Source organism: Paroedura picta, chromosome 4 (genome assembly GCF_049243985.1).
Source record: "Paroedura picta isolate Pp20150507F chromosome 4, Ppicta_v3.0, whole genome shotgun sequence".
Taxonomy (NCBI): Eukaryota; Metazoa; Chordata; class Lepidosauria; order Squamata; family Gekkonidae; genus Paroedura; species Paroedura picta.
The window spans coordinates 92,746,217-92,760,084 of NC_135372.1; the positions used below are offsets into that span (position 1 = coordinate 92,746,217).

The 13,868-nt window shown below is 42.5% G+C and overlaps 1 protein-coding gene across 2 annotated transcripts; it reads right to left on the minus strand.

Annotated features, from left to right (window-relative positions):
• Positions 1 to 2,999: 2,999 nt before the first annotated feature.
• Positions 3,000 to 13,836, minus strand: PPIL1 (peptidylprolyl isomerase like 1). Of its 2 annotated transcripts, none has more exons than XM_077334268.1 (4): positions 13,670 to 13,836; positions 12,543 to 12,697; positions 10,624 to 10,692; positions 3,000 to 8,448 (listed from the first exon to the last, which is right to left on the minus strand). In XM_077334268.1, the coding sequence occupies exons 1-4, from the start codon at positions 13,723 to 13,725 to the stop codon at positions 8,228 to 8,230; spliced, it is 501 nt and encodes a 166-aa protein (XP_077190383.1). In that variant the 5' UTR covers positions 13,726 to 13,836; the 3' UTR covers positions 3,000 to 8,227. The 2 variants fall into 2 exon arrangements, with proteins under 2 accessions (XP_077190383.1, XP_077190384.1); XM_077334269.1 differs by lacking the exon at positions 13,670 to 13,836 and adding an exon at positions 13,431 to 13,663.
• Between the last annotated feature and the right edge of the window lie 32 nt (positions 13,837 to 13,868).

The window sequence follows — 13,868 nt, forward strand, 5'->3', positions numbered from 1 at the left end:
AAGAACCCATTTTGTTGCAATGGGTTCATTTCAATCTTTAAAATATTGAAAGCAGTATCTGAAATGTGCCTCACTTCAATGTCACAATTCATATGTCAGCTTCTTGCTTTTAGACACATCTCCCCAAAGAATAGGAGCTGCCTGCTGAGAGAACTCCCATGCTCCAAGGCAGACCCCTGTGCGTGGACAGTGCTAGCTCATTTCGATCTCTCCACTATGCTGAGCTCTATGGTTGCCCCTTTACAAGCCCTTCCAAGCAAGACCCGTACCCCCAATTTGCTTCCACATGCTCCTTTTTCTTTTAGACTTCCTTGACTTTGGGTGCACATTTTAACCCTAATTTAATTTTTGTTACCTCCTTTGTCTGATGGTGAGTCTCAGTTCAGTGCCATTTCTCCTTCTGCATCCTCAGTCTCACTCATTCCTAAGAAATTCTCCAGACTTTCCAATCACTTTCTCTCCCTACCCTGTCTTCAAAATGTTTCCTTCCTTCAGAAACCTCAACATGTACAACAACAAGCAGCCACAGCAGCCATCATCACTCATTTTGTCATTCTCCTGTAGGCCTCTATGCAACCTGACAAGTGTCAGGAAATGTCTTTCGAGTGCTGACACACCTATTACAATGTGTGTCATTTCAGCCATGAATCCAGTCATGAGAAACAAAACTCTACTTTGCCATACCAAGGAGCCAGAAGCTCTTGTGGACTCTGCTGTCATATTCACAAACGGGGCCGGAAACTCTTTATTGACAGTCAGAAGGAATGGCCCCATCCATTTCAAGGAGGTTCTGTTTCTTGACATACAAACTGCCTTGATGTCTGGTAGGGTTAGGAAGGGCATTTGCTGGATTCTGGATGCTGAGTTTCTGTGGCTAATTGGCAATTAGATGCTGACAGGGAAATAATTACTTTTCCTGTAAGACACTGTCACTGTGAAGCCAATAAGAGGCAATTATAATTATAGGGTAATTTGCACTCAGTTCAAAAGCTATTGGTAAGCTCCTGTGCTGTATTATGGCAGAACTAATGCACAAAGAAAATATTAGATTGTACAGATGGGACAGACTGCCTGATTTAAGGCCTTATTCAGAGAGATGACCCACTGAATTCAATGGGCTTTGCCAGTGCAAGGGTTTGGGACTGCAGCCTCTGGGGCATGGCACAGGGGCTTGGGGGACGATGGAACTGGCTCTTGTGTTTACCAAGTGACCGGAAGAGAAACAGCCTCAATAGGGGGCTTGTGTTTGTTTGCCTTTTAAACAACACACATACTGACCAGTTGCTAGAAATCTTTGTGGAAGACTCAGAAAATTGGGACCGATTTTAAAAGGAAGAATGAAGTCAAATCAGCAGTTTTTTTCTGCTCTATTTCCTCTCATGGCTCACACATACACATAGCTGACTCTAATCAGGTCTCAGGCTGGTGTTTGGCATTTTTAACCTTTCCCCACCAAGGCTCAACCGGTTTAGCCATATATTTATTCAGCAACTTTTAAAAACACCTCCATTAAAAATAATCAAAGCATTGCTTTGCTAAGTGAGGGGAACCCAGCATGATACAGTGTTTGGATTATCAGACTAGGATATGGAAGACCCAAGTCTGAACTTCCACTTGGCTGTGGAATAAGATTGCTAAATCCTAGTGGGGAAATTCCTGAGGACTTGGCAGCAGAGCATGGAGGAGGTATTTCCCTGGAGTATAATTACAGTTGCTGCAGCTGTAATAATAACTGCTCTAATAGCCTTCTCTCCTGTCTCCTTCCTAAAGGGGGGGAGAGAACAGAGACCTCCCAGGCTGACCAAGCCAGTAAGAACAGGCTCACAGCTAGGGTCATTAATATTGTCTTATCAATTATTTTGTTTTATTTTAACTGCATTATGTAAATATAAATAAATGTTGTGAACTGCCCCGAGATGCCAGATGTCATAAAACAAACAAAAACACACATGACAGAAAGTCATATATTTGGAAGTGGGAGAGTCACAGTTATGACTTCAGCAGTGTCAAAGACAGAACTGTGGGCAGCAGACCAGAACTAGGGACAAGCAAAGCACCAGGTAGTGAAGAACAAATCTCCACCAGAGTGACACCATATCATGCCCTGCTCTTTCTGAGCTTGTGTGAAGAGAGGCAGAAAGCATGGTACCCTTGATCCCCAGGGCAGCAAAATAAGTGGGAGTGTTACAACCCCCCATCAAGAGGGCCGTTGTGGTCTGTTCAGCTGGGAGGAGGCAATAAAGGGAAACCAACTGGAAGGGCCACCTGTCAGGATTGCTTCACACACACACTCCATTGTCTGTTGCAAGCCACCAGAATAAGATACTTTGGATATCAGCTTCATCCCTGACCGCAAGGAAAACAACAGACTGAGACTCTGGCCTCCTTTAGGTATCATGTTTAAAATCAATAGCTGGTAACCTTACTCTTGTTGGAGCAGAAGAGCTTCAAAAGAACAAAGAGCATATTTTGTGACAACAGCATCTAGTGTCCTGCAAACAGCATTCTTTGATGAGACAAAATCAGAGTCTAGTGGCACCTTTAAAACCAACAAAGATTTTGAGCGCAAGCACTCTTCCTCAGACTATGAACTGACCATCATGACAGTGGGAATATATAAGCAAAAGTTAATCCTTTTAAATTAGTAAACCGTGTGCTGCTTCAAACCAACATGGCTACCCACTTGAATCACTCTTTGATGAGGTGGCCCTCCCCTTTAATCCTTAGGAGCCAAGGAATAGAAAATGTTGACAAACTGCGATTACTTCACTGGCACCCTTCAAGTTGTGTTAATTTCCCAGTAGTCATTACTATTCTCTTATTGATGTTCAGCTGTAAACCTGCTCTGGCATTTTCTGCTGTAACTTTTATCAATCGTAATTTCAAGTGTGTTTGGTGGAATGTATATCTTCTGTTCTGTGTAGGAGATGATGTGGCAAACAAGCAACAGATCTGGAGAAGTAGGATTAAAAAACAACAACACAGAACAGAACCAACTATATCTGACCACAAAGGTTTATGTTGTAATACATCTGTTATTATTTAAAATGCTACAAAATATATTTTGTTTTACTGTAACAGCCTCTCTGGAACTGTTTTGAAGTACAGTTTGCATTCAGTTTCAGCTAAAGGAAAAATAATGGCAATTTAGCCCTTTTAAATGCAACCTTTTAAAGAAAACATAATATTGCCTTCACATAGCCTTCTTGGGTCCCTTTCCAGTTGAAAAAGGTGGATTATAAACAAATGCATAAATAAATGATAATTCTCAGTCAGAACAACAACATAAAAAGTCCCATCAATTGAGTGCAATCTTTGAGATACAGTTTTAGTTAGGAGAATGCCTCAAAAAACACAACTGTTGTAAGGTGTGGTCAACATTGGCAATCAGGCAATATCAGTAATGTCTTATACCATTTGGTTTAAAGTACATTATAGTGGGCCTGCTGGAGGTGGTGGTGGTGATGAAAGGCATTATACATGCACAATCTAAAGCTAGGTTTTCAAAATGATTGACATGCCAATCTCCAACTCCCTTGCATTAAGCTACCACTTGCCTCCTGCTTTACTATTACCCAAACAGTCCATATAAAAGAACAGAAGCACACTATTCAAGCCCAAGCTAGCCTGATCTTGTCAGATCTCAGAAGCTAAGCAGAATCAGTTCTGGCTGGTATTGGGATGGGAGACCTCCAAGGAATACCAGGGCCAGCACACAAAGGCTGGCAATGACAGGCCACCTCTGAATGTCTCTGGCTCTGAAATTCCTGTGGGGTTGCCATAAGTCAACTGTGACTTGATGGCCCTTTCCACCACCAGCAGATCATTCCGCATTAGGACACTCACAATTCAGATGGTTGTAGAGATGAAATTTAGGAAGCTGCAGTTATTTAATTCCCTGAAGTATTGTGATACTACAAACTGAAGCTACCTGCTTACCTTTTTATACACAACTCTGAACAGTACAGGAACTCTAATGTTTAGGGATATCAGTCTCCAGGTAGGACCTGGGGTTCCCCCAGAAGTACAATTCATCTTCAAACTGTAGAGATCAGTTCCCTTGGATAAAACGGCTGTTTTGGAGGATGGACTCTATTATTATTATTATTATTATTATTGCTAAGGTCACTATCCTTCCCAGGCTCCAACCCCAATTCTCCAGGTGTTTTCCAATCTGGCTCTGGCAACCATCCCCCACTGGTGGAGACCTGGCAACCTTACTAATGTTAAACTTGAAACCTGAGCAATGAGGGTATGAATGACCTCTAACATCCTCTCTGTATCCCTCCAAGGAAGGTGATTGTGGATACTAATGTCTAGTAGCTATAGCATTAGCACAGGGTTCCTATAAATGCATGCTTTAGTGGAACACCCTAAGTATCTGCCTTTGTACTGTCATTCATCCTCTAATAGAAGACTGAAGATTGCTGTAGCTCAGGGCAGCAAAAATGTTTTACACGCACGCCACAATTCAGCACTAAGCACCTTCAGTTAAAGTTTCTCACAAGCAAGGTTGGGATGAAGCTTGGCCCTAGAGCAGGGGTAGTCAACCTGTGGTCCTCCAGATGTCCATGGACTACAATTCCCATGAGTCCCTGCCAGCAAACGCATGGGAATTGTAGTCCATAGACATCTGGAGGACCACAGGTTGACTATCCCTGCCCTAGGGGATGGAGGGATGCCAGGCTGCCCCCTAGTGATCATTCCATCACTTCAACAAGGAGGATGCAACAATGACTCGTTCTCCCTACAACAGCTAGGGGGAACAGACAAGATGGACAATACAATCTAGGAGAGAAGTAGGAAAGAAGATGGTATAGTTAAACTAACTAGAGGATAACCATATCCTGGAGAGGCATCTGGGGTAAATAATTCCATTAAGGATAGCAATGCCAGCCTCCTGGTGGGACCTGGAATTACAGCTCGTCTTCAGATTGCAGAAATTGGTTCCCCTGGAGAAAATGGTTACCTTGAGAGGTGGCCTCCATTGCCCAAATCACCAGGATTCGGCAACCGTCCCCCACCAGTGGCTTGTGGGGAGAGGACCTTGGCAACCCTAGTTTAGGAGGCAGTTTCCCTGATATCCATGACCCTTCAGGAAGGATAATGCAGTAGAGCTTCTATAGTTACTAAGCATCCACCTTCATCTGTAAACCAACCAGGAAACAAAGAAATCTCAGGCAAACTTGCTGTTCTTAGAAAATACTTTAGATTGACAATCTAGGGGGGGTATCATTATAATTTAGAAGGATAGAAATACATTTCATACCGAAAGAAGAATTTTTCATACTGAAAATTACCTGGGAGAGTAAAAGGATGAGAAAAATGAAGCATAAACTTCAGAGAAGGACAACTTCATGCATCCTGCTGTTTCGGAGGGGCTCTTAAGCATCTCTGTGTATGGGGGGGGGTGAGGATAAAAGCTCTTTTCGAGCTTGAACTCATTCCATTCCCAATTTGTAGGATCCAATCCCTTACCTTGAGGTGAGCATCATCCTTTTCACTTTTTCTGCACTCATGAGCTCTACCTCCATATTATGGTCATCACCAGTTCATTCTTTACTGACTTTACCCCAGTCAGATAGATTCAAGTGAGCAGCCATGTTGGTCTGAAGGACCAACAAAGATTTATTCAAGGTGTGAGCTTTTGAGTACATGCATCCTGCTGTTTCTGAGGGGCTCCTAACCATCTTTGTTGGTCTTAAAGGTGCTATTGGACTCAATTTTTGTTTTACTCGTCAGTTTGGAAGAACTGTTGTGGAATGACACTGCCCTCTAGGGGCAGAATAAAAATGGCACAACCCCTGGATTTTAAAAATAGAATACTATTAGAGAAATAAAATCGAAGTCCTGTAGCACTTGGAAGACACTCACTCACATGCTGTGAAAAGGAAATGGTTTCCTTTTCACAGCATTTGAAGACATTTACTCTGACTCAGGAAAGATTAAAGTAGCAGAACTAGAAGGGACAGACTGGCAAAAATGGCCCCATCCTTAAGGCAAGACAGTACTACAAATGATCTTTAGGACAGTGAGTTTGGGCTGTATTCCTAATCACAGCAAGGCAGTTCCCGGAGGCAAATGAGCACATCCAGTGCAAATTTCTACCTCTTAAGAATATAGGACAAGCTTTTGTTGTATCAGATGACACACCCATCTAGACCAGCACCCTGCTTCATACGATGACCAGCACATGTCCACAAACAGATCTTACAGGCAACATCCTTTTCCTTACTACATCGTCCAGCAACTAAATACACTGCCTCTGAACTCCATAAATCTATTCTCCATCCATTTGTCTACTCTCCTTTTAAAGCCATCTAAAACTAGTGGCCTTTGCCATGTCTCCTAGCAGCCCATTTCAGAAATCAATCATGCACTTACATGAGTAAGTGCCTTCTTTTGTCTATCCCAAAGCTACGACAGTTCCACTGAGTGACCCTTGTGTCATGGTATTATAGGTGAGGCAGAAAAAGTTGTCTCCACCCCATCATATTTTCACCAATAGAAATTACAAATTGGTGGATAGTGCTGCGGGACCACAGCCAGGTAACCTAAGAGGCAGAAAGGCATACAGAGGACGCAGGCTGACCTGGTTGATGTACTAGATAGCATGCCTAATAATGATAGTCAAGTGCATAAGGAATCATGCTTAGATTACTGCAAGTGGCTCAGCATACACCAAAATATTTCAGAGCTGTCACCTGGCAAACTGGAAAAAATTTACAAGGGGCATGCAAAGTTAGTGTACAAGAACGAGATAATATTCACTACAATATTTCTACACATGTATGTGGAAAAGAGAAAAATAAGAGTCACCTTCTGCAAAATGAGGCAGATTATTAAAAGGCTCCAGTACTGAGGGATTGTGATCACTGCTAGGAAATAACAAGGAAAGCCTGCCAGCTGTTGGGCTTTCACATGCTAATCATGAAAGCAGCAAAAGGGGTCCATCCCCTGGTAAGGGGGTGGGGATTTCTACCCATTCAGGGAACTCCAGATGTGTGGGGGGAGAGTGCTTTGGCATTGGCTAATTTACAAAAAAACAAGAAAAACAACCCCCCCCAAAAAATGGGGGGGGGGATCAAAATGCAGCCTGATGAGAACACAATCTGCTTGAGTCAGTATAGAACATTTGAGGGCTGGCATCATGAAATTGCTGTTTCTTTTCCCTCTCTGATCTCGTTGGGCCATATGTTGCTTCATATGCGCATAAAGACACTTTGGTTCATTCATGATTCTCTTTCACTTGGTTACAAGCCAGATTTGCTCCCCGGACCTGACTTCTCCACCACCGTTTATAACAGAACTAGTGTGCAAGGCTTTATTTGTCAAGTGGGCGCCTTGCTTTTTATCACAAACAATGATCAATTTTCCAGGATCTTCAGTTTAGCAAGACTTTTTGCATTTCCTTGATGTCAGAGGTTTAGCTTTCCTATTTATGTGTGCTTGGGACTTTCAAAGAACCCAGCTTTAAGCTCCACTTTAGCTGCTGCTACACCATGTAACTTTGTTTCACCTACATTATTACTACAAAGCGCAAGTATCTGTCAGGATTATCTATACAAATCTGCTATTTAAATAGTCACAAACTATTTCCAAGAAGACAATTTCATCTCCTTTGCAACTGTAGGACAGCCTTTTAGTCTTGACACCCATGCTGGCACAATGTTGAGTTAATGTGTAGTTCTAATGACCCCCAAATCTAGACTTTTATTTATACTTATTTATACTTTTTTACCCCACCACTCTCGGCAAAAGTAGTCTCGTGGCGGCTTACAATATAAAACAGGAAAACACAATATAACCCCCCCCATTAAAACATTAAACAGTATCAAAACATTAAATGACAATCTCAAAAATATTTTTGCCGGCTTCCTTCATGTGCATTGAGGGCTCTATCCATATTCATTACAGGCATCATACTGTACTTCCACCAGACCAAACATGATAGATTGAATTAAGCTTACAAAAACAATCCAGCCACTATTTAGTTGTACTTCTCTCTTCAAGTAATCCAAAATGTGTAATTTTCTTAAGAAATTCAGTTGCAGGATTTTTTTTAAAAAATTTTAATGATAAATGGTGAACATGCATTTTGGGGTAGGATTATTTTGCATTTGAGTATCTCTTTTGCCCAGGATCTCTTGGAGCAACTTGACAATCTTCTAAGAAACCAAGTACAATGGAATGCAATGTAATTCAATGTGATTATTGAAAAACTGGTCTAACCCGTTGGATACATCTTCAGGATCTTTATGTCATCTACTGGTCGATCTTGTGCATTGGTTTCCACCATACCCATTCTGTTAACTACCCCAATTCCTTGGCTAACACGACCAAAGATAGTGTGCTTCCCATCAAGCCACTGAGTCGGTGCTAATGTGATAAAGAACTGGCTGCCATTTGTATCTGGGCCTGCATTAGCCATAGCAAGGATTCCTGCACCTTAAGAAGAAAAAGAGTGTGTTAACAACTTCAACTCCCATATTAATTGTGACTAAAATACAAACAAACTGGTCAATTCTTACTGAATCCTTTTAATGCTCTACCATGATGCTCATGAATCCCAGTTAGCCTCCACATCTATTATTTCCCTTCCCCCAAGAGTTCACAGAACCATAAATTACCATTATATCCTCACAACCCTGTGAAGCACTTCATGAAAATTTCGTACTGGGAATTATTAGGTAGCGCGGCTGGCATTTTACCATCACCAAGCCAAACTACTAGTGTCCTATCTGGCCCTGGAACACCTAGCCACAGTGATCCATGTGACAGTCACCTCTAGACTGGACTTCTGTAACTTGCTCTATGCAGACCTGCCCTTAGCCTTGATCCGGAAACTACAACTGGTCCAAAATGCAGTGGCCAGGATCCTCACAGCAAGACCGTGGAGGTCCCACATCCGGCCCATTCTCCATCAACTGTAGTGGTTACCAGTTGAATTCCAGATCAGGCTAAAGGTTCTGGTAATAACCTTCAAGGTCATATATGGTCAGGGCCCAGTGTACCTGAGGGACCATCTCCCTGCCTATGCCCCTCAAAGAGCTCTTCGCTCAGCCACCACCAACCGGCTAATGGTCCCTGGCCCTAAAGATGTCCGCCTGACCTCAACCAGGGCCAGAGCATTTTCTGTCCTGGCCCCCACCTGGTGGAAAAAGTTCCTGGAGAAGGTCAGGGCCCTGATGGAGCTAAAACAGTTCCACAGAGCCTGCAAAAAGGAGCTCTTCCGCCAGGCATTCGGTTGAGGCCAGGCATAACCAACATTTGAAGGGCCCCTGCTACCTCCCTCCAAGAGCTCCACCAACGTGCTCTGGACCGGTTTGCACCGTTGCACTGTTGTTTGCACTGTTGCACTGTTATAATTATCAGTTATTAATACTATTGTTACAGTTATTTATATGCTGTGACTTGTTTCATGTATTGTTTAGACGTTTTTTGTAAACCACCCTGAGCCTTCGGGGAGGGCGGTATATAAATATAATAAATAAACAAACAAACAAACAAATAAATAGCAGATTGGAGAATTGGAAAAATACATAAGAGGACAACCAAAATGACGAAAGGGTTGGAGCACCCTTCCCATGTGGAAAGGCGGAAGAGTACAGGACCAGTTTAGAAAAAAAGATTGCTAAGGAAGGTGGACTTGATAGAGTATAGTAAAGTTATACATGAGGTGGAGAAAGTGGATAGAAGCTTTTTCTCCCTTTTCCTTTACTATTAGATTTTGCATGAACACAATGAAGTTGATGGATAATGGGTACAGGACAGGCAAAAGGAAAAACTTCTTTAATCAATGAGTAATGGTATTATAGAATTTAGGGCCAGTGGATGTAGAGAGAGCTAGGAGCACTGATAGCTTTAAGAGGGGGTTACACAGATTCATGGAGGATAGGTCCATCAATTGTTAATAACTGTGGTGACAATCTGGCATGTATAGAAGCAAAACTTTAATATTACTGCTAGCAGGCCACATCAACAACCTGCTTGTTCGCCATTCAGGGCAACTGGTTGACTGCTATGTAAAATAGATTGCTAGACAAGATGGGTAACTGGTCTGATCCAGCATAGCTCTTTGTATGTTCAATGTTCTCATTAGGCTAAGCTGAGAATGACTGACCAATGGACATTCAGTGAGCTTTATGAGAGAGAAGGACTTTAAACTCAGGTCTCTTTAAGGTTGCTCTAGTATGACCACTATGTCACACTGTCACTCCATACACACTTGCTTGAATGCCCAACTATTTATACTTCTTGGAAAACCCATTTGGACAAAATCCTCAAATCCCTATTCTGGAGCTGCTGTGGAGTATTGCACAGGAACTGAATTTATAGGGATTGGGCATACAAATTCCATTTTTGCAGGAGTATTATGGAGACAACATGCAGTGATAATGGTAACCTAACTAATTTCTGTCTTTATATGAAAAGACAGTAACTATATGAAAAAAGGATTTGATATAGTTAAAAAGGCAACCCAATGATGTATGACTGCTTTGAGACAAAGCCTATGTTAAACAACACACATTTAATTTTTCAAGATTCTGACAGCTTTCACAATGAACCTATTTTGCAGTCAGTGGTGTGGTGAGTTTGAGGACATGCTAAAATATTACCTACCTGTAAATTTCAGTTCAGGATGAAGCTCATCTTCAAACTGCTTACCAAAGATAGATGCTCCTCCTCTTCCTGCCATGGAATATGATAATTACAAGACCAGTAATCTAATTAGCAAAGCCTTAGCCAAGAGGGATAATGCACTCCTAGACAATTAAGGCTTATCATTTCCATTAATTATGTAAGAGAGAAAACACTGATAATAAATAAATGCTTGCAGGGAAAGGGGGGAGTAGCAATTGATTAACAGGTTTCAACAGGAGTGAAAAATCTGCCACTCCTGCAACAATGAGCACAACAGCTTCTTCCTAGTTGTAAGCCACCAGGGCCTACTTTTGTTTCCCCTTAGGCCTATTATGCATGGCTGCTGAAACGGCGGCATGGAGAACGCGGAGGAGGAAGAAGTAAAGCAAACCGCTTACGCACGGGATGGAACGCAACAGCGGCAAAACCCAGAGTATCCAATTACGCACGCAGCTACTCCAGAGTCGCTTCTGGTTGCGCCCTTGTCCCGGGAAGCTCCACTTTGACCGTTTATGCACTGGAGGTTTCATGCAAGGCTGCAGGCTGGAGTTTTAGTCGTGGCAGGTTGCCCCACCTCTTCCTGCACCCACACGGGGGAGCATTTGGCCCGATGCACCTCATCTGCCCTTGATTTGTGCTCCTGCTTGAGAACTGGGGCAGTGAAATTCCCAGTGCATAAACAGTCTTTCTTCCACATCTCAATAACACGGCTTTTTCGGCGGCATATGTTGACTCTGCACCCGGTTGCCGCCTGCAGCGTGCATAATTGGTGATTTTAGCCGCTGCCATTCCACCCCGAATGCGGACCTTCCACACCGTGCATAATGGGCCTTAGGGTGAACACAGCCTCAGACCAAGCCAGAATGTTTTCTCTCAGCTCCAGCCTTTTATAACAGGCTGCCAAGTGATATAAAGGTTGTTCTTTCTCTTCAGTAGTGAAAGTTTAATTTTTAAGGGCATTTGTTAAATGTTGGTTTTATATTTTTATTTCATTTATACTACACCATTCTGCCAACAGCAGCCCAAAATGGTTTACTTCCTTCTCTTCTCCTCTATTCTATCCTCACAACAACCCTGTAGGGTAAGGCTTAGAATATGTGACTGGCCCAAGATCACCCAGCAAGCTTCCCTGGCACAAGTAGGGATTCAAACTGGGGTCACCCAGATCCTTCTTCATTACTATGGCCCCTCCGTAATCTGTCTTGGTAGCCAGTTGCTAAAAGATTTTGGTATCATTTCAGACACAACCATTTTAGCATATGGCTTCTAACAGATTTTATTTACTGTTTCATACAAAGCTGCTTGCACCTGGTTAGCAAAGCATGGTTAAGCCATTTTTTGAGGTAAACTGTTTTCCTGTTTTTCATCTCTTTGTGCTTCTGAATCATTGTAGTGTGCTGTTTAAAGTTTCTGCAACACTTTTAATAGTGCTACACTCTCCCCTGCCCCCTTTCACTGCACAATCTTCCTTAGACTGTTTTAAAATGTTCTAAGTTGAGCTTTATAGCGCTAGAGCAATATAGCACTATTGAGATGAAAGCAGCAGGAAAGGGCTGGGAGGATGCATGGCCAGATTGCTTCAGAGATGGCTCATTAATAAAATGAAATTCACTGTATGAAACCTCTGTTCCTGTATTGCTTTACTCAGTACCAGACCAACAACAGATGACATCAATTTATAACGGTAATATGAAAGGGCTGGTTTAGAAAGGTAATATGAAAATGCCCATACTAGCTGCCATTGCATATGCAATTCTGTGCTGGAAATTTATGGGGAAATGATATAAAATATGATCAATACATAACTGAAAACCATTGTGCAGGATTGTGTATTAACATATTGCTTCTTTACACTACCTTTGCCATTCATGGTAGTTTTCATCAACACTCATTCTTACCAGTTCCTGTTGGATCACCACCCTGAATCATGAAGTCTTTGATTATTCTATGAAATTTTGTGCCATTGTAATAGCCACGTCGGGACAGTTCTGCAAAATTCTTACAAGTCTTTGGTGCATGCTTCCAGTACAGCTCCATAACAATGATACCCATACTGCAAAACACACAGAGAAGGATTTCAAGAGCATTTGAAACATCACCTTTCTTCAAAGAGTCACATTATATTGGTTTCCAGATCAATTATTTGTTCCAAGTTCCGTGCTTTTGGGAATCCCCCGTTCCCTTTTCCTCACAACATTGTGATGTGTACACACACCTTTGGAAGCTTCTCTGCCTTTCTTTGCAGAGATACAAGGGAAAAGGCATATCTTTGCAGCTGAGGGAACTCAATATTTGCTCTTTTAAAAAATGAAAATAGGGAGTTCAGAAAACCTGCAATTACAAAAGTGTATCAAGATAAGCCTAGTGCCATTAAAAAAAAATCACAAAAGCCCAGATCACAGACCAAATGATAACATTCAAATTCATGCAGCCAGCTTGCTACAGCACTGATAAAGCTGTTCTCTGACCAAACAATAATATCAGGGCTCTCTCAGCCTCACAGGGTGTCTGTTGAGGGGAGAGGAAAGGGAAGGCGACTGTAAGCCACTTTGAGACTCCTTCGGGTAGAGAAAAGCGGCATATAAGACCCAACTCTTCTTCTGATTACTACATAAATGCACAGAATCCAATTTATTGGATGGAATTTCTTTCTTAGAGCAGCTAGATTTGTTCATAACACAAACTATACATTTCAAGCATAGCAAAACGGGCTAGGCTTGACCGTTTTTTGCTCAGGTGGATTCCTGCCTCTTCGATAATTTCCCTAATTAAAGGTAAGCCCACACCTGTTGAATACTTGCTGTATATCATGTGTACAGCAGCTTCACAGAAGCACATAGCATCCGTAAACTTCACAGTCCTGTGCGATGAAGCCAGAGCAACAATGACCAGCCCCAGTCAGCCGTGGAAAAACCAAGTTCACGAGAACCTGGCGAGAAAGTTTAACCGAGTTCAAGTAAAGAGCGAGAACAAGGCCTCTCTTCGGTGCTTCCTGAGGAAAGCTAAAGTCCGTTCCCCCACTTACGTGGTCTCCATAGAGACAGTGGGCGGCTGCCAAGTATCAGGAGGTACCGCAGCCATTCTTCACTCTACCGGAAGTGTCTTCCAACGGGGGAACCAGGCTCACAGAGCACACTTCCGGAACAACTGCCTATCTCGTCCTCGACTAAGAGAAACAGGGAGGGGTGTGTGGCCTAACGGGCTTTCGGCAGGCTTCGGCCCAA